Source organism: Maylandia zebra, linkage group LG7, assembly GCF_041146795.1.
Source record: "Maylandia zebra isolate NMK-2024a linkage group LG7, Mzebra_GT3a, whole genome shotgun sequence".
NCBI classification, from domain to species: Eukaryota; Metazoa; Chordata; class Actinopteri; order Cichliformes; family Cichlidae; genus Maylandia; species Maylandia zebra.
In genome coordinates, this window is record NC_135173.1 from 33,844,542 (window position 1) to 33,865,472 (window position 20,931).

The following is a 20,931-nucleotide window of genomic DNA, read 5'->3' on the forward strand; positions in this document are numbered from 1 at the left end:
AAATATGCTGAATCTGAGGGCTTATGTGGAACGAGCCCTAAGGAAAACTGTCAGTTTAAGTTTCTGGAGATTGTGAGTTTACATTTTCTTTAAGACAATCTTGATACTAACATATGTAAGAGGCCCCACATCCTGAGCAGGTTAGCTTTTAGCATTGGTATTATCATCTAAGTCATATCTAGTGTCTGATGCATCCTTAGTATAAACCTTTATTCAGGAAATCACACTACAGATCATTCATATATTAGTTTTGTCTGGATTAAACTGATCTGCTGACTCCATCTATTCATTTATGTATTCATTAATTTTTTTTATTTTTTTTTTGTAAGCAGGTCTGGAAAAAAAGGCACCTGGTGCATCATTGCAGTCGTTGCACAACGTAGCTGTTGGATTGATTGTTTTTAAAAAGTTGCAGAACTTCTCAGAAACGGTCTGAAGACTCCACTGTGAAACAATCTGTAAAATTATTATTGAACCTACTGATCTCTTCATATTTTTTCCTTTCTCAGAGATAACTGACCCGCCAAGATGAGTCGACGACGTGTCGACACCCGGAGCTCCCTGGGGCCTGATGATGAGGTCATGCCATACAGTGACGATGAGACGGATGACGAATTGGAAGAGGAAAGCTCTGAAGGGGAAGAAGAGGCACCAGAAAGAGCACCGCAACCCCAAGTGGAGACAAGACCCACTGGTGAGTTATTCAAGACGTGCGCTGATCCTTTTTTTTTTTTTTTTTTTTTTTTCTCCTTCTGATTCAGGGGATGAATGTGTCATTTTATAGCAGTTTTCCTGTTTCATACCAATTTCTATTTCTCCCAAAGTATTGATCAGATTTTAATGGACATGAGATTAATTTGAGGTGAATGACAAATATGTTTGAGCCTCCTTAAATTCTCAGTGGATTTTTAAGTGTTATTAACATGTGCATAACTAATGTCACTATAAGGCAAATAATACTGGTTGATGTGTGGTTAAATGTCCTAGCATCACATCATACTGTGACCCACTTTTGGGGACTTTCTAGTTTCTTCTGAGAAGGTTGATTCTGTTCATCTGGACGTAGCGTTTTTAGTGGGAGAAACCTTTCGTTATTCATCCAAGTGACTTCTTCAGCCTCAGCTGACTGCAGTTTTCCCCAACCTTATAAACAGTACATTTGCACAATGACGGAAACTAGCACCACTGAATGAACAGTGGGCTGTAAGGTCAGTTCCTTGATTATTAATATGCAAATTGTTATGACCATTGATAAGCTGATGTTTACTGTAAGCCTACACACACAGATCAGTATTTAAGGGGTTGACTCTCATTATCCACTGGAGCATAAACTGAGTGTCATCAGGACGCTACAACACAGAGCGAACACCATCCCCACTGACAGAGAGACAGCGGCCAGGGAAGCAGAAGAACAGCACATCAAGAAGGCCCTGAGTAAATGTGGTTATCCCAGCTGGACTTTTGTCAAAGCTGGGAAGGTGCCTAAAGAAAGCTCCAACCAATCCAGGAGAGAAGGACAACCGCTGCCTAAGTGAAAACCTGTAATGATCCCATATGTGTCAGGAGCATTGGAGCAGTTGAGACGCATTTTTCTAAACACCGGGTCTCTGTAGCTTTTAAACCCCAAAACACGCTGCGCCAAAAATTGGTCCACCCCAAGGATCGGGTCCCCGACACAAACAGAGTAACGTAGTGTACGCTGTGAAGTGCCAGGAGGATTGCCAGGATTTATACATCGGGGAAACCAAACAACCTCTGGTGAAGCGGATGACACAACACAGAAAAGCCACCTCATCATGCCAGGACTCTGCAGTCTATTCACACCTACAGGCCAGTGGACACTCTTTCAAGGATGAGGATGTGCACATCCTGGACAGGGAGGAACGCTGGTTTGAGCGCAGAGTCAAGTAGGCCATTTACGTGAAAAGGGAAAGACCATCTCTGAATCGAGGAGGGGGCCTAAGGGTACATTTTTCACCATCTTATAATGCTGTGATTGCAGCCATCCCTCAACTCTCTGTGAACGGTACTAGTGGCCATTAATTAGTGGTTGTTGATCAATGGTTATGATAGTTTGCATATTTATGATCAAGGAACTGACCTCCCAGCCCATTGTTCATTCAGTTGGCTGGTTTCAGTCACTGTGCAATGTCCTGTTTATAGGATTGGGGAAACCAGCAGTCAGCTGAGACTGAAGAAGTCTCTTTGATGAGTGACGAAACGTTTCTCCCACAAAACGCTACGTCCAGATGAACAGAATCAATCTTTTTTGATTTACTTACCTGGATGATTGAGCATGCATCAAGACATTTCTAGTTTCTTGATTTTTACTTTGGAAAATTGAGTTGTTCTGTTTTTTTTTCTTCTTGTTTTTAATTTAACTGGTGGGTGAAGTTATGTTGATTACATCCATCTTTCACATACAGTCTGTGTTTTAGCCTAACTTTCTAGAGTATATAAGTAACAGACATGTTATTTATTCTATAGTTTACTTCATCAACATTAGGTAAATTTTTAAAACACTGTCTTTTTTTTCTTTTTTTCTTCTTGTTTCGCAGACGTCACCTGGAAAGTGAAAGCCAATGACCGACCCTATCACCAGCTGCCAGAGTTTAAGAAAAAAGTCTTTCTGTGTATAAAGAAGAGCAAATACTCTGTAAGTTTAGACATTACGTCAGCAGGCCATTTAATGTACTTATCTGCAGATTGACTGTTGGTTGTGGTGTAAACCAAACCCTCAGCATATAGAGCTGAACATGGCACACCCTAAACAAATACCAGGGCAGGTGTGTATTTTCCATCAGGCATCCCACTGAGAGGGTGTTTTATAAAATATGATGTTTTTATTTTGTACGCTCTTCAGTTATGAATGGAACTGTAGATGAATAATGGGATGAGGTGGATGTAACTCGATGAGGGTTGGGCGTGCTACACTGGAGTCAAATGAGAAAATCTTGTTCTTTGATTTATGTACAGCTTTTGTTCATCACACAGTTCATTTGTTAAATTTGTCTCCCTTCATGTGGAAAACCATTTAAAGTAGTTGTTGCTGGCTGTGTGGTTTATCCTTCTGACAGCCGGTTAACACGGAAGAGATTTTTATGCTTCGTGTCACTGGCCTTTGTCAAGGTTGAAACCTGATCACCCTGCTGGGGCGGCCTTTCTTTCACCAGCAAACACAGTCAGATACGGTAGATCCTGATGCCAGGAGATGTTTAAAAATACTCGTAGCTCTTCTGTAGTTCTGTGGATCTCTAGATTGTTTTGGTATTAGCTGCCCAAAATGGATATGCTGCCTTCTCTACTATATAATTGAAGCCACATAGCGTTGCCCGGTGGTGCTAAAGTGTCATAAATTACATTATAAATAAATTACATCAATACCACTGCATAATAACCTGTTGATGACGCCATATTTTTTTGTGTGTTAATCTAAAGAAGTACAAGTATATTCTGAAAAAGTTCACATTTAATGCATGTAGTAAACAGATGCCAAAAGCTTGACGTCTTAATAAAACCAGGTGCAGTCCTGTAAATAAAAAAGCAAAACACAAGTATGCACCATGATTTAGTAGCTTCTAGAGTTCATTGATGTGTGTGGGCATGGTAAAATCTTAAATGGATCGGTTCTTATGTAGCTCTATAATACTTTGGCATGAAGAGGAGTTTATGGTTGACTTATAATACCCAAGTCCTGTGGCTGCGAGACAAGATTGTGTTATGGCGTGAATAAAAACCTGAATGCTTCAGACTAGCAAGATGCCAAAACGTCAGTGCGTTTCTTACTGTTAATTGCTATAAAAGTGGTTAATAGTATGTAGTTTCTCAAAGAACTGGACATATTCCTGAGGAAATACTTCTTTTTTCTCATATTGATGATGACTGAGATCACTAGCTTGAATAAGACAAGTTTGGAAACCTTTCCCATTTTCTCCCATGACATTTTGCAACAGAAAATGAATTTTTATTAAAACAAAAACAAAAAAAACCTGCTTCACCTGCAGGTCTTAGTCTAAAAAGCAATCCGCTGTTCCAGACTAGAACCTTTGGCTAACTGCTTCTGTTTGCTTTGATATTTATGTGAAGGTTCAACATAACACAGATACAGAATGGAAGCATAGCCTCAGATAGAACAATGTCCATCACCCCATTGGACACCAGCTGGGGGAATCTGCCCTGAGCCAGCTCTTATCATTCAGCACCAGTAAGAAGAGAGTCTGCCCTCTGTGAAATCAAACTCTGAGCTCTCCCACAGTGGCAGAGCTTCAGTGTCTTGCTCAGTGGAAACCAGGTGTAATAAGCAGAGTTTAGATGGTTATCTGTAAATGAAACACAGCATCAGCTCAGTACTGACAGCATGATAAGTTTACAATTTCTCAACCCTACTTTCTGCAGAGCATCTTTGTCTTTCTAACCAGAATCGAGAATTTTATAACTCTTGCTTTATCATAAACATGTAGTCTTCAAGCCTAGTCTGAATTTACTTTTGTAGTAGAATTGAAATCAAGTTGTTTTTAAATAAGCTGCCAAAATAAGCTCTTGCGTTTAAAATGACTCGTTTTTTTGGAATAGAGAAGTAAGCAAATTGTTGTTTTGTTTCTTTTCTCTGCAGGGAAATGCCATTAAGACGTACAAGTACAATTTCTTGACCTTTCTGCCCCTGAATCTGTATGAGCAGTTTAGGAGAGTAGCCAATGTCTACTTCCTGGCTCTGCTCATCCTACAGGTATAAATATTACTTCTATGCATTATCTGTTTTATGACTGACAGTTTTGCAAAGAATGGGGATCAGTGAGTGCCACCAAATGTCTTGTTTGTTTAGATTATTCCAGAGATTTCTACTCTGCCCTGGTATACTACTCTGATTCCCCTGGTCATCGTGCTTGGAATCACCGCTATCAAAGATCTGGTGGACGATCTGGTAAGATTTGGTCTTTGGAAGACATGCGAGGTTAATTCTTCTGTCATTGTCTTCTCGACTTGGCCCTCAGGTGCAAACTTGCTTACTCTCATTGTTCATCTTGGCAAAACAACATGCAGCATTGTTTTAATCAGTTCAAAAAAAACCTAGCGATATATTTTCAGTTTCCTTTGTAGAAGAACGAGGAAAAGGTTCAAGTTGACTGGATGCTCCTACAGCTACTCTGCATAGTTTTTGATTGTTTTATTCTTCATGTTCTTATGTCTTTTTCCTTCAGGCACGCCACAGGATGGACAACGAGATCAACAACAGGAAGTCTGAGGTTCTACTAAATGGCAGGTTGGAAGAAAGCTGCTTATCAAAATTTTTTTTTTTTAATCAATTTAAAAAAACAAAACAAAACCCATTTCCCTTTCTTTTTTTTTTTTATGCTTTTCTCTTTGCTTCAGGTTTCAAGAGGCCAAGTGGAGGGAAATCCAGGTTGGAGATGTGGTTCGTCTCAAGAAAAATGACTTTATTCCGGTATGATAATTCACCCAAAGTGGGGGTTTTTCCTACAAGGTTGCATTAGTTTTAATTTAAATCAGCCATAACAAGCTCACATAATGAGCACACACTTAATTTATTTCCTTCAAAAATCCCTATTACGATGTGAACTGAATTTCAACTTTTTTAGCGCTATGGGACTTTAAGATGAAATATTATTACGTGAAGACCAATAACCTCACTAAATTGATGTAATCTTTAAAATAATAGTCTTCGTTAGAATCAGAAAGCATTATCCAGGATGTGTGTGTGGTTTCAGTCACTTTCATGATGTAGTAAATTCAGTGCTCAGTTTTAACTTGAGATTTCACAAACTAATGGGTAACATCAAACAGCTGCATCCATTTTTATATATATATTTAACTGTAGAGAAAAGGTACAGAAGAAAACTCAAAGATGGCAAATGGACTTTAGAGGGACATGCTGAGGCCATTATGAGGTTCACTGTTACATAAACTAATGTGTCATCTACATACGTTTACAAAAATATAATCTTCAGTGTATAGTCATTTTCTTTATACTTTACTTAAAAGGGACTCCTGATCGATCCTGGAGGCACTCCACTCATCAAATGTATTTGGATTAAAATGTATCCACATCTGCTAGGTATAAAGAAATGAGCTGAATAAAATGATACAGCATTGCATAATCCAGAACTTAAAATATTAGCTGATTGATCATTTAGTTTTGAGCAAAAGCGAAAGTCTTAAGAAATCGCAGATGTGTGCCTTGAATCCTTTGAGTGCTTTATAAATTTGAAAACTCAAATGTTTATATTTTCAGATATTTTATATATATATTTTTCACTCTGTAGGCTGACCTCCTGCTGTTGTCCAGCTCCAACCCAAACAGCCTGTGTTATGTTGAAACAGCTGAACTCGACGGGTAAGAAAGAGGGGGGAAAACGCCATGTACTGTGCTATCACCATATATTAGGTTAAACTGTACAAACGATGCAATGGACTGTTGGAGTAGAGTACTGTGTTTGAGGAATTTCTATTTAATCAGTCTTTTTCCCAAGTGTTCAGTCAACAAATTACTAACTGAGAAGAGAAGAGCAAATTTGAAAAGCCTTTTCTAAGAACCAAACAGTCTTTGCTCTGGTGTGTGAACGCGTTCTGCTTTTAAGAGGGAACACCTTTAAATCAAACAGATACTTGTATATGTGGTGCAGTTAGATCCTCCAATAGAACGTGTTTACAGTGAATGGGAATAGAAATGAAATGAAATAGAAAGTGATACAAACAAGATCATAATCATTTATTTATTTTTTGCAAAAACAAAGAAATGATCTGGGGATTTTTCTTTGTTTTTAATCATTCTCCCAGACGGGGTTGGAATCAGTTCTCAGGTCTTTGTGTATATATTGTTTTCCCGTTGCAGCGAAACCAACCTCAAGTTTAGGATGGGACTTCGAGTGACTGATGAAAGACTTCAGGAGGATCATCAGCTCGCTGACTTCAATGGTAAGAACTGGATCACCACAACACACTCATTCAGTTTGAATCATGCTTACAGAAACAAGCTATTTCTTATTTTATTTCTCTGAACCAACGCCTTTTTTTCTGTCCCGTAGCCCTGATCGAGTGCGAGGAGCCAAACAACCGTCTTGACAAGTTTACGGGGATGATGCTGTGGGACAGGGAGCGCTACCCTTTGGAACTGGACAACATGCTGCTCCGAGGTTGCAAGATAAGAAACACTGACTGGTGTCATGGGCTGGTCATCTTTGCAGGTGTGTGTTTGTTGTTGTTGTTGTTGTTTGTTTAAAAAGTATATAAATAATTAAATATAAATGTGTGTGTTATTGGTTTTTGTTTCTAACTCAATACCAGATTGTACTTTCTTGTGTTGTAGTTTGGCAGTTCCTCTTCTTAAAACATTGGTATTTCAAAAGTTTGGTTAATTTGATTGTAAAGGTTAAAATAATGAACGTATTTTACTGACTTCTTGTTGTAGGAGGTGATACCAAAATCATGAAAAATGGTGGCAAGACGAGGTTCAAGAGGACCAAAATTGATGAACTGATGAACTACATGGTTTACACAGTAAGCTTCAATCACCATTTTAACACACAGTGTATATTTATTTTCATATCTATTATCTGATGCACCTCCTCGCCACAGACTGAGGTAAATGTTGGCCTGTATGACTGAATGTGTAAGCCCGATCTTCCTGAAGGCTTCTGTTTAAGTGATGCAAATATGCTATTGATGATGTTTGCTTTTTCTGAATATATTTTGAGGTCTCCCCCCCCCCCAAAATTTCTTGCACTGACACTTAAACAATACATTTGCAATAAGTAAGTCAAGCCATACAAGCAGTATATGAAGTCTTCTCAACAGCTATTTGGTGTCTCTCTGTTACTCCTCACCATAGATCTTTGCACTGCTCATCCTGGTGTCCGCGGGTTTGGCTATTGGTCACACATACTGGTATGAGGCTATCGGCACCAAGGCCTGGTATCTGTTCGATGGCAAAGATCAGACCCCCGGCTACAGAGGCTTCCTTAGCTTCTGGGGATACATCATCGTTCTCAACACCATGGTGCCCATTTCGCTCTATGTCAGGTACATAAAGCCAGACAAAATTAAGTGAAAACAATTATATTAATGCGTTTTGTGCTCACTTTCAGATTTGTGTGTGTTCAACAGTACACCAAATAAAAGTTTTTGTGCTTTGTCTACAGCGTGGAGGTGATTCGCTTGGGCCAGAGTAAGTTCATCAACTGGGACCTGCAGATGTATTTTGCAGAAAAAGACACCCCAGCTAAGGTACATTAACACTTGCATGTTTGTTTTTCAATTATCTTTTTTAACTGATTTTTTTCACCGCACTTTTATGCTGTATGTTGTTGAAGGCCTGTGAGTGTTGCCCCTCAATTAAATGGCCATTTCCGGTATTCAAGAATATAATGACGTTTAAACAGGCGAAGAGTATTTGTGGGAGTGTTTCGTTTTTTTTGTACCAAACCAAAATCATATGACATAAATGAAGAATATATGCTGTTTTGTGGTAAACCAGACCTTTTTAATTGGAGATTATTTTGTGAAAATGGCAGATTTTCCACCCTCAGTTGATCACTACAGCTCTGCTGCATAAACTCCTTTAACTGTCTGCAGGCTCGGACCACCACCCTGAATGAGGAGCTGGGTCAGATCCAGTACATCTTCTCCGACAAGACAGGAACTCTGACACAGAATATCATGCAGTTCAAGAAGTGCACCATCGCTGGACGCAATTATGGTACTGAGGAGTTTTTGTTTCACACAAGGAAAAAATAAGATTCAGGAATGGGAGTTTTACATACCCCCCCCCCCCCCCCCCCCCCCAAAGAAAAGCCACCTGTGATGTTCCGGTGTTGGTTTTTAGCTTAAAGTTACCCAAACTTTAAGCTACACAGGTAATAATGGCACATAACTACCGGCAATGAAGTTTGTGCCAAATACATGTTTTTGATTAATGGTAACAAAAGAAAAGCAGCAGTTTCCTGATCAGTGGCCCACAGCTTTGAGGGAGTTAAAAGATCGAATCAAATGCAAATTAAAGCAGAAAATGAAACAAATACATGAATCTAGGAAAATATGTTAAGTAAATTGTTGGGTCCTGTATCAACTCTATTTAAAACCTCTCATTCCTGTCTTTCAGTGTGTTTTTTGTTTTTTGACAGTTGCTGTACTGTGGATTTGTAATTTTGGCATTAAAAGTTTGTTTTGTGGGGGGTTGTCTTTGGTTTTTTTTCCCCACAGGTGATCCAACTACTGCTGAGGGTGTGTCACTGGAACGAGGAAAGGTAAAATCTAAATAATGAGTTGAAAGAATTTTCATGAGTAGAAACAAATTAAATGTCAGTTCGATCTTCAGCAATCTGTAAAAATGGTCCCCAAAAAACCCTATAAACCCAGGAAAATGGAAAGTCATAAAACCTTTTTCTATTTTATGTCAGCTGGTGGACTGGAGCTGGAACCGCTATGCTGATAAGAAGTTCCAGTTCATAGATCATTCCCTGGTTGCCCATGTCCGATCCAAGAAGGATAAAGATGCCATGGAGTTCTTCAAACTGCTCTCCCTCTGCCACACCGTCATGGTGGAGCACAAAGACGGTAATCCTACAGTCACATAATATAGGTCCTATTTAAAAAGAAGACTGCAGGTACTGACATCTGCTTTTGTACTGTCCTCTCAGATGATCTCGTATACCAGGCAGCGTCTCCTGATGAGGGCGCCCTGGTCACGGCTGCCAGGAACTTTGGTTACGTGTTTCTGTCTCGTACGCAGGACACCATGACCATCAGGGAGATGGATCAGGAGATGACCTACGAAATGTTGGCGCTTCTCGACTTCAACTCTGACCGCAAGCGCATGTCTATCATCTGTACGAGCACACAGCCTGACATAATGTCCTTAAATACTTCTTTAGATGTACAGTTATCTGCATACACATGAAGCTGCAAGGGAAAAAAACCCATCAAACTTTGAAACAGAAACAAAACAAAGTACCAAGTTACTGAAGGATGCGCAATGAATGAAAAATTGATGAAATGCCACCTAAAAACTGAATAAATCAAGTCTTCACTAAATCATGGAAGGATTTTATTATGTTTCTACTCAAAATGCACAACTGGCACAGAACTCAAAAGTATTTGTCCAAAACAAGTAAAGCTGTTCAATCTTTAATATAAATGCATACGTAGTTAATCCTAAACATATTCTGTAATTTCAATATGTGTGGATGCTGCATGACCTGGACGTGGATCCAGATCTTGCTAAAACCGTCGCTACTGCACCACATGCCATCCTTTTATAGTGTAAGGAATATAGATTGTATATAAATGGGCATATTGCTTCAGGGCCTAAAAAGTGAAACCTGTGACTCACCTTCTTTCTAGTTGTCAGCAGGCGGCAGCACCTCTGGATGCAAAAAGAAGTGCGGTCATTTAGAAATCTAAAGGAAATGACCCTACTTATATCTTTGATTTCAACAAACAGGTTCCCGATGACTTTATGGTCTCAGTCAATAGTTTCATTCATAGTTTTATTTCTCTAAATTCTTATTTTTAATTTAAAGTGAAATAGAAGATAAAACAGGGTTTGTTTGTTTGTTTGTTTTTTGCAAACTGGCAAAAATTACAAATTTCAAAAAAGGTTTCCAAACGTCACTATGACTACGGTCTTTTTATAGAAATAACTAAAACAAATAAGAGCAATATTATCAAAGCTATTTAGACTGGACAGATTGGACCTGCTACTTTTGACTTTTTACCTCACTGAGACTTCTGTCTAATTACCGCTGATCTTTCTATGTACTGTCTTTTTAGTGAAGTTTCCCGATGGCCGTATTCGTCTCTACTGTAAAGGAGCAGACACTGTCATTTACGAGCGTCTCTCCCCCAGCTCCAAACATAAGGAAACCACCCAGACTGCTCTTGATGTGAGCTATTGTTTAATCTCATTTGCAGCATGCCAGATGCTGTCTTTTTCTCTCAGGAGTAAACAAAGTCAACATTTTCATGTTATCAGGTCTTTGCCAACGAGACCTTGCGGACACTGTGCTTGTGTTACAAAGACATCAGCGCTGAAGAGTTCGAAGCCTGGTCCAGGAGACACAAAGAGGCCCAGGTGACCATGAATGACCGCGAAGCTGCCCTGGATGCTGTGTATGAGCAGATCGAGAACAACCTGATGGTGAGTGGGAAATGACTACGCTTTAGTTTCTATATACATGTAGACTTCATTTGAATGTTTTAATTAAAAAATCTCTTCTGCTAAAAATCTATCGGATTTTAAAGCAAGAAGCTCCCGTTACAGCTAGTAACGAGTTCTCTTGCATTTAGCTAATTGGAGCAACGGCTATTGAGGATAAACTACAGGATGGAGTTCCAGAAACCATTGCCAAGCTGGCTAAAGCAGACATCAAGATCTGGGTCCTGACTGGAGATAAGAAAGGTACCATCACCCCAAAGTGCACAAGAAATAAAACGCCTGTATCACATGAATAACAGCGACATGCCTGAGCTGGTTAAAGTAACAATTTGGATGAATTGAATCTGAACTCGTGTTTTAATCTTTATAATTTATCCCCAGAAACGGCAGAGAACATCGGATATTCCTGTTCACTTCTGACAGACGACATGGAGATCCACTACGGAGATGATGTCAAGTAGGTTGACAAGAACATTGCAAACGACATCCCAAGGCGGACTGTCCCTGCAGACTCAATTAAATTCAGTTTTATTTATATAGCGCCAAATCACAACATCGTAGCCTGAAGGTGCTTTATATTGTAAGGTAGACCCCACAATAATACATGGAGAGAAAAACCCGACAATCACATGACCCCCTATGAGCAAGCACTTTGGCGACAGTGGGGAGGAAAAACTCCCTTTTAACAGGAAGAAACCTCTGGCAGAACCAGGCTCAGGGAGGGGCGGAGCCATCTGCTGCAAGCGGTTGGGGTGAGAGAAGGAAGACAGGATAAAGACATGCTGTGGAAGAGAGACAGATATTAATAACAAATGTGATTCAGCAGAGAGGTCTATTAACACAGTGAGTGAGAAAGGTGATTGAAAAGGAAAGACTCAATGCATCATGGGAATCCTCGGCCTACACCTATTGCAGCATAACTAAGGGAGGATTCAGGGTCACCTGGTCCAGCCCTAACTGTATGCTTTAGCAAAAGTAAAGTTTTAAGTCTAATCTTAAAAGTAGAGATAGTGTCTGTCTCCCGAATCCAAACTGGGAGCTGGTTCCACAGAAGAGGGGCCTCTTCTTTTTTTTAAAATTTTTTTTTATTTTTAATTTAATTTTAGGTTAGATTAATTTCCATCCATCCATCCATCTTCATCCGCTTTATCCGAGGCTGGGTCGCGGAGGCAGCAGCCTAAGCAAAGATGCCCAGACCTCCCTCTCCCCAACCACCTCCTCCAGCTTATCCGGGGGAACACCAAGGCGTTCCCAGGCCAGCCAAGAGATATAATCTCTCCAGCGTGTCCTGGGTCTGCCCCGGGGCCTCCTCCCGGTGGGACATGCCTGGAACACCTCACCCAGGAGGCGCCCAGGGGGCATCCTTGTCAGATGCACGAACCACCTCAGCTGGCTCCTTTCGATGTGGAGCAGCAGCTGCTCTACTCTGAGCCCCTCCCGGATGGCCGAACTTCTCACCCTATCTCTAAGGGAGAGGCCAGCCACCCTTCGGAGGAAGCTCATTTCTGCCGCTTGTATCCGCGATCTCGTTCTTTCGGTCACTACCCACAGCTCGTGGCCATAGGTGAGGTGAGGTTCGACTAGCGGACGAACTCTCCTTTCCAGCACCCTGGCATAGACTTTCCCAGGGAGGCTGAGGAGTGTGATTCCCCCTGTAGTTGGAACACACCCTCCGGTCCCCCTTCTTAAAGATGGGGACCACCACCTGGTCCCCATCACAGATGTAAAATTTTCTTTTTAACATGTAACTTGATGATGATGATTGTTGGGTCTGTGTTTCCACAAACCCCGCTAATTCTAGAGACTTATTCATCATGAAGAAAACAAGACAGTCGATCGATCCATTACTTGCACAAGGGAGGCCTCGTCTGTGTCCAGCACGACAAAGAACCCCAAAATGGTGGCCTCCTCTCGCTGCCTTTTATTGACAAACTTCAAACAATAGTTTACAAAGCACCTCCCCTTGCAACCCCCCTTTGGTTACAAAGACAAGGCACTGTATGTAAATGTATACAGTGTGTGTGTGTGTGTGTGTGTGTGTGTGTGTGTGTGTGTGTGTGTGTGTGTGAGAGACCTCCTGCTGACCAAAGGGTCATAAACCCAGGAAGCTTACATCAAAAGAAACAGATCTTTCAGATAGGATGTATCTACAATAAAACCTCCCCCAGCACAGAGTGGCTGGAGAGGTGGTCAGGATCAAAGGAATGGCTTTGATCCTACTGCTTAAACTAAGACTGTACAAATTTAAGAAACACAATGGCAACATTCAACAATTAGACTTAACAATGATGTGTTCCATCATCAAGTTGCATGTTAAAAAGAAAATAACTTGATGATTGGACACATCGCCATCAAAACATCAAAAAACAGTGAAATGAAACCATTGCATTCTGTTTCCATTCATATTTAAAGTGTTCCAACCATCTTTTATACTATTTATGGCCCAACTGTGTTGCAATTGAGCACTGTTATCACCTGTATTGTGTGTCTACAGTGAGAAGCTAACCAGACGTCAGGCCAGCAGAAGGGATGACCCTCAAGCTTACCGTCGAGGCAAAAAGAAAACGGCCGAGCCTTTCTTTCCCGGATCAAACAAAAATGCTCTCATCATCACTGGAGGATGGCTGGTGAGCTTTCTTCAAAAACCAAAACTAAATTAAAGCTACTATAAAAGATGAATTGGTAGTACTAAAAAGCCTAGCCAATGTTATAGTCTAAAGATAAATGTAATATATTGCCTTTAATACGGTTTCCCTGCATGGTTTACATACTAATCTACTCTCTTTATTCTTTTCAGAATGAAATTCTGTATGAAAAGAAGAAGAAACGCCGTCGTCTGCGTCGTCTGCGTCTAAAGAGGCGGCAACCTCCAAGCAACCCTCAGGACGGACAGCCGATGGATGATTGGGAGAAAGAGATGAGACAGGTTTAACAAAAAACTTTGATTATTGTGAGTAAGAAGAATTTTTGTCTTCATGATATTAAATCCAGTGAAATGTTTCTCTCTACCGGTAGATTGACTTTGTGGATATGGCTTGTGAATGCGAGGCGGTCATCTGCTGCCGTGTAACACCGAAACAAAAGGCTAATGTGGTGAGTTTGGTGAAGAAGTACAAGAAGGCTGTGACACTGTCCATCGGAGACGGAGCCAACGACGTCAATATGATCAAAAGTAAGGACACAAGCTAACTGTGCTCACGCCAAGTGTGTAAGATTCTACGAATCTGCTCTAAGATTTCTCCCCGTCCGCTCTCCCTCCAGCTGCAGACATCGGTGTCGGTATCAGCGGTCAGGAGGGGATGCAGGCCGTCATGTCCAGCGACTACGCCTTTGCTCAGTTCCGTTACCTGCAGCGCCTCCTGCTGGTGCACGGGCGTTGGTCTTACATCCGAATGTGCAAGTTCCTGCGTTTCTTCTTCTTCAAGAACTTTGCCTTCACTCTGGTCCACTTCTGGTACTCCTTTTTCAACGGATACTCCTCACAGGTCAGCAGCACTGTGAAAGTCATCCCTTTTGATTTTATTCTGAAAAGAAGGGAATGTTTGTAGTATCATAGCCATCATTAGACTAACTTTTCATGGAGTTTGCCCATTATAACATGTACTTTAACCCTGTGAAAATTGCAAACGTAGTGAGTAGCTCCCACACAAAACACTGAAGCTCATTTCTGTAGAATTTTTAATCCATGTTCAAACATGGCAGAGAGTAAATGTTCTCCTGCTGGAAGACATCCACAGAAAACGCCTTTCACACACACAACCTAATTTCCATTAGTCAACATCAACTTCTCGGTTTAATGTCTAAATTTGTACCTTGGTCCTTTTGCCTAAGGGGTCGTAATGTTAACCTTCAAAGGTTTTTACTGAGCAACACCTAAAAGAATACTTTTAACGGTGCATACATCTGAATGCTCCAGTCGCACAAGAGGCAAGAACAAGATTATGATACTGCAGACGTCTCTCCTACATCTTCAATTCCTCATCCCACTAAGTAGCATGATTGCTTTGGATTAGGTTGTGCAGTGAGAAGTGCAGATTTGTGGTGCTTTACTTCTAAAGTACACACTCAGTGACAGATAATACTGAACAGCAACAGAGACGATAAATGATTGTTTTTTCCTTCCCGCAGATCACCTTTGAAGACTGGTTTATCACACTCTACAATCTGGCTTACAGCAGCTTGCCTGTTCTACTTGTTGGACTTCTTGACCAGGTAAAAGCTGAATTTGTTGTAGACCAAAGAAAAGAGGGCTATTGTATCCTGCATGAATGTAAAAACTAATTATGAATACCGGTAGCTTTTTTTTTTTCTTCATAATTTTCTCATAATTTCATGGCACAAAGACAGAGTTTAGTTGAGTCATTCTTCAGTAGATATTTTTTTCTTAATCTTAAAATTTCTTGAAACCTTCTCTTTCTTTCTCTGTTGTAGGATGTCAACGACAGACTGAGTTTAAAATTCCCCAAACTCTACATTCCCGGTCAGCAGGGGACGTTGTTTAACTACAAAAACTTTTTCATCAGCTTGTTCCACGGCATCTTCGTCTCACTCATCATCTTCTTCATACCTTATGGAGCCTTCCTGCAAACCATGGGGCAAGACGGAGAAGCCCCCTCAGACTATCAGTCCTTTGCTGTCGTTGCTGCCTCGTCCTTGATTTTTATCGTGAATCTGCAGGTTGGTTACAAATTTCTGAGCATGTGCAGTGCATAAATTTTCAGTTTTTGCTTTTAGGAATTATAATTCGGATTTTGTGACTTATTTGAAGTATTGATGTTGTCAAAATATGGAGCTACTCAAGAATATTGATATTTGTAATGGCTTTTATGTAAAATATCCTGTCTGTCTTTTCTCCTTCCTGTCTTGTCAGATCTCCTTAGATACCTCCTACTGGACTTTTGTCAACTGCTTTGCAGTTCTGGGCAGCATAGCCATCTACTTTGGGGTCATGTTTGACATCCACAGTGCTGGGATCCATGTCATCTTCCCCTCAGTTTTCACCTTCACAGGTTAGTTGACCACAGCTTCACTAATTTAAGCGGTTTGTCTGACTGTTATTCAAAAAGCCAATAAGGGTTGATGACGTATTCTAAAATTCCTGTGTTGGTTGGCCTCCAATTTAAAGCCTGCTTCAGATTAAATCGCTCCTAGGGGATCTCTGGCCAGCTGAAGCTGCAATATCACTGACAAATTACTTGTTGATATATTAAACAATAATTGCATTAAGGCAACTTCATCATTCATTTGTAGCTTTCAGTGTAGACACTCCTTACAGCTGTTTGTCAAGAAAAGTTAAGTCTCTTTAACTGCTAAATCCTCTACAAGTTGTCAGTAAGTCAGGCTTTGACAAAAGGCTTTTTATTTTCATTAGCATGAATGCAATAGCCTTCTACTAATAATTTTACCCAATGAGAATCATGTCCAAGTATTGAAGGTCCCCACATAAACCCCTCATTCTTCATTTCTCTGTTAACATGTGTGTGTGTGTATTTATATGTTGTGTTTATAGGGGTAGCACCAAATGCTTTACGCCAGCCGTACCTGTGGTTAACCATCATCCTAACTGTGGGCATCAGCCTTCTGCCTGTCATCTGCATCCAGTTTCTCTCTAAAACCATCTGGCCCTCTGTAGGAGACAAGGTGAGACCTCTGCCAGTGCAGCAACAAGCCTGCTGGTCATTTTCTGACCCATCAGCCTGAACCCTCTCAGGGAAGGTGGGGGAGTCCTGGGTGATGGGCAATAAGATGCTTGACATACATAAATATATTAATAAACATAAAACAACATAGCTTTGTTTTTTGTTTCTTTCATGCATTGCTTTAAATGTATGATTATCACTTACTAATTCTGGCCACAACTTTATTTCCTAACATTGATGGCAGGGCTGTAGCATAGATTATCCTAACCCACCATTCTTACATTACAATTACACAGCATCATTAGGGTGCCGGCTGTATTGCAGAAGCGCTCTTTTGTAATTACAAGTTGCTTTTAAGGCTGTATTCTGACCATCTTTTGAAGTAAAATTGATTTCTTCTTTCCATTATGACTTTCTACTTTATTTCCATGGACCCTTCTGCTTCATATATTACCGGCTTATTTCCAATCGTCCTTTAGGTCCAGAGAAACAGAAAGAAATACGAGATGGAGCTGAAGGAAGACGACGATAAGAAAAAGCCAGCGCCCTTCCAGCGAGGCCGGCGTTCCCGGCGATCTGCATACGCCTTCTCTCACGCCCAAGGCTACGCTGACCTTATTGCATCTGGGCAGAGCTTTCGACGGCGCCCACGGGCACATGGTGGACCTCAAGAGAGCATCAGGGAGATTCCCCGGAGAGAGGCCGAAAACATCTGAAGGGGCGGGTCTGAGTCTGAGACGGAGCAAAACTGCAGTAGGGGGAGCTGTAAATATTTGGGAGTGCAAAGAGCACTTAGTTATTCTATTGCAGTTTAAGAACATTTTCCCTATAAGGTATTCTGAGCATGCCAGAAGGGAATAAAAGAAAATGAGCTCTCCTGAAGTTTCTTAAATGAAACTCTTCTAAATTGTTTTTCGCTCCTGTCTGTGACCTAGACTCCCCGCCTCCAGATGCACCTCTATGCACAAACTTTGTTGAAATACTAAAGCGAAAAAAGCTCACCGAAAACGACCGTCATTATGAGGTCTGAGGTCACGCAGCATCTGTGTGACTGACAATGTTATTTAACTCAGGATTTTAAAAGAGTTTTATTTTTAGTCAGTTTATCCCTGCTAAGTCTTTCTGTACTGTAACACTAATATAATAATTTTGATTTTGAGTTTTAGCCTTGTGTCTACAGCACACTTGACATATTAGTGTTTTCGTTAAAAGTATAAGAATAATATTTAATCTGTACTGCATTAAGTCAGACTAAAGCATCGGTTAGTTTGATTTCCATTCGTTGACCTCCAAAGATTTACCTTCACATTAAGCTAGTGGGCTAAAGTTAAACAAGTCAAGACATCATCTTTTTAATATTTTATTCTACATAATAGTGGGACGTTACTATGCTAGGCAATGCAGGGTGGTCAGATGTTATAAAGTGTGTCTTAATTTAACAGTGAGATGTGAATGGTGATCTTTTCTCCTCTGCAGCATCAAACCAGGTGTACTTAGAGTAATCACTAAATTAAGGTACTTCATGCTTGAAATCTTTTAAATACCTCTTTCCAAGTTGGATCCTTGTTTTGTTCGGTGCCTTACATTAAAAAAAACAAACCACACTTTCCTCCTCCAACAATCTTCAGAGCTTACTTCAGAAATAGAGCAAGGGTTTGTCGGTTTATCTTCATTTGATTAACTTTTACTAGTTTGTACGTTCCTTTCTGTTTTTACAAATTATTCCAAGTTAACTTACATGTTCTTTAGGTTCAAACAGGAGAATTATCTTAGTGTGAGTGGGTATGTGTGTGTATGTGTATGTTTGTTTCATTTTGTTTACAATCAACCCAAAGAAAAGGTTTTTTTTCCAGTCCTCTAATCAGGTTTAGAATATTGAGGAGCCAAGACTGATGATAGTTCCTGTTCTGACTGTTACTGTATCTTTTTCATGCTAGTGTTACTGTCCACAGATGATGTCTTTTTATTCCTGAATGAATGGAATAGTCGATCAGGACTGCTGTTAAGTAAAAGCAGCAGTATGGTCTTTGATGTATGATGGTGTTTTATCATGTGGTTGTTAATAAAAGCCAAGGGCACATTTAGCAATCTGAAATGTGTCTTTATTTAAATTTTAATTTGAGTATTGCTCCTCTTTTCTGCAGTCTCTCACCCTCCCAAACTGGTCAAAAACAGATTCCTGCCAGTACTTCAACTTTGTTCTAATGAAGGTGTCTTCCTGGCAGAAGTGCTTTCTTACAAGAGAGATAATGTATAAGCAATCTTCTTAGTCCAAGCTCTGTTGAGCTGAGTCTTCCTTTAACCTTAACTAGTAATGACTTAATGAATTTATTCACAAATCAAATAATAATCATCTCACAAATCTATCATTACATACAGCAACCTTCAATACCACTGATATTTATTTAGTGTCTCTCTGACTGAGCTTTCTGAGTGAACTTCAACCATTACTTCCCGCAGACAGTCAACACGTCTGTTAGAACCCATCCCTTCAAAAGTGCTCAAAGAAATCCTACCACCATGTTTGAGAAGCAATAATCTCTCTGTTAATGGGCAACGTGCCACAGGCCTTTAAAAGGCCGTAATTAAACCATGACTTGAGAAGCCAGCAGTTGACACAGCTCTTACCTAATTATCGATACATCTCCAACCTTCGTCTCATCTCAAAGATTCTTGAAAGAGTAGTTGTCAAACAGCTAACAGATCATCTTCAGATGAATGGCTTATTTGAAAAGTTTCAGAGCTCATCATAGTGCTCTCTGTGCTCGTCCTGCTAGACCTCAGCGATTAGACCATGCTGTCAGTATAAGATGGTTTGACTCCTATCTAATAGACTCTTATTTGTTCCTGGAAATGGATGGAGTGTGTGTAGCTGTATCCCAATTCAGGGTCTGCAGCCTTAAAGGCCGCATTTTAAGGCCGATTACATCACAGCAACACAACGAAGGCTGTCCCAATTCGAAGGCTGCTCGAAATGCGGCCCTCAAATGCGTCCTCCTTTTCCCTGAATTTTAAGGACGTGGCGGTGTAGACTTCGTCGTGGCCCAACATATCCCAGAATGCATAGCGCGGCGGTGGGTGTGGACAATTTTTCCGAAAAAAAAAACCGGCGGATGAGGGGCGCCCGAGAAAACTTTAAGTATGTACTGAATATTATTATGTCACTTATTTATGTGCAAATGTTTAATAACGAAGAACATTAAACATTACTGTTGGCCACATGTCGGCAAAGTTATGTGACATTAGTGACGTTTGTACTAACTTGGTTTTAAAGCCTTTACTTTAAAATATACGCCGTTCATTAGCTGAGCTTAATCTTACAGAGAATGATCAAAGCGCATGTAGAAACAAACAAACAAATGAACAAATTATGTTCTCCTTCATTTCTGTCAAACAAAGCTGTATGAAACGTTTCCAGCTGTTAGTATCATGGTTGCTAGGCAACCTGGGCAGCGCGACGGAGGCTAGACTGTCCCATTTCACAAGCCTCGCACTTCCGGCCTTAGCGGTCTTTGAGTACGCGGCCCTTGTGGACCGTTAAGGCTGCGTACTTTAAGGCTGCAGACCCTGAATTGGGATATAGCCTGCGTGTGTGCTTAACAGCGTCTTCTTCACACACTGTTAAATATGCAGTTCCACAGGATTTAGTGCCAGAACAGGTTCTGTTTACATCATATGCTTTCCTTAGGCAGTATCATTTGAAGGGATAATATACATTTTCACTGCTAAACAAGGATCCCCAGCTTAGTCAAACTGCAGGAATGTCATAAAGATCTTGATGACCTGTATATTCTTGCTGCTAAATTCAGATAAAACTGAGGTTATTGTATTCTCTCTCTTTTGCAAGGGTAGGTCTGTCCAGTCTGAGCATCGCCTTTAATATGGACTCTACAACATTTTGAAGTGTATGTAGGTGCACTTCTGCCACTGACAAAGCTATGTCCAGATGAACAGAATCAACTTTTTGGGATTTTCTTACTGGGGTGATTGAGCATGCATCAAGCTGTAGGTGCAGGTTGTAGTTTACACAGGTCACACTCCCCTCACATTCCCTCATTCTCTTCAGAATCCCAACCAACGTCTTATGAGATGGTGCCTCCTTCTTCAGTCATATGATCTCGA

The 20,931-nt window shown here is 40.5% G+C and overlaps 1 protein-coding gene across 1 annotated transcript in view; it reads left to right on the forward strand.

The window, feature by feature from the left end:
- Window positions 1-18,893, forward strand: part of atp8b1 (ATPase phospholipid transporting 8B1) — a 38,048-nt gene extending 19,155 nt beyond the window's left edge. Inside the window, exons 2-30 of the mRNA XM_004538525.5 lie at window positions 510-694; window positions 2,559-2,656; window positions 4,613-4,726; window positions 4,823-4,921; window positions 5,199-5,260; window positions 5,371-5,443; window positions 6,282-6,352; window positions 6,851-6,933; window positions 7,044-7,202; window positions 7,427-7,515; window positions 7,847-8,037; window positions 8,157-8,241; window positions 8,590-8,713; window positions 9,217-9,260; window positions 9,414-9,570; window positions 9,654-9,842; window positions 10,786-10,898; window positions 10,988-11,152; window positions 11,302-11,413; window positions 11,552-11,627; window positions 13,665-13,797; window positions 13,968-14,096; window positions 14,186-14,342; window positions 14,432-14,655; window positions 15,299-15,382; window positions 15,602-15,847; window positions 16,041-16,179; window positions 16,680-16,810; window positions 17,289-18,893. Of these exons, the coding sequence (XP_004538582.3) occupies window positions 529-694; window positions 2,559-2,656; window positions 4,613-4,726; window positions 4,823-4,921; window positions 5,199-5,260; window positions 5,371-5,443; window positions 6,282-6,352; window positions 6,851-6,933; window positions 7,044-7,202; window positions 7,427-7,515; window positions 7,847-8,037; window positions 8,157-8,241; window positions 8,590-8,713; window positions 9,217-9,260; window positions 9,414-9,570; window positions 9,654-9,842; window positions 10,786-10,898; window positions 10,988-11,152; window positions 11,302-11,413; window positions 11,552-11,627; window positions 13,665-13,797; window positions 13,968-14,096; window positions 14,186-14,342; window positions 14,432-14,655; window positions 15,299-15,382; window positions 15,602-15,847; window positions 16,041-16,179; window positions 16,680-16,810; window positions 17,289-17,525 (3,750 nt within the window). The 5' untranslated portion in view covers window positions 510-528 and the 3' untranslated portion in view covers window positions 17,526-18,893. The remainder of the gene's footprint in view (window positions 1-509; window positions 695-2,558; window positions 2,657-4,612; window positions 4,727-4,822; window positions 4,922-5,198; window positions 5,261-5,370; window positions 5,444-6,281; window positions 6,353-6,850; window positions 6,934-7,043; window positions 7,203-7,426; window positions 7,516-7,846; window positions 8,038-8,156; window positions 8,242-8,589; window positions 8,714-9,216; window positions 9,261-9,413; window positions 9,571-9,653; window positions 9,843-10,785; window positions 10,899-10,987; window positions 11,153-11,301; window positions 11,414-11,551; window positions 11,628-13,664; window positions 13,798-13,967; window positions 14,097-14,185; window positions 14,343-14,431; window positions 14,656-15,298; window positions 15,383-15,601; window positions 15,848-16,040; window positions 16,180-16,679; window positions 16,811-17,288) is intronic.
- The last annotated feature ends 2,038 nt before the right edge of the window (window positions 18,894-20,931 follow it).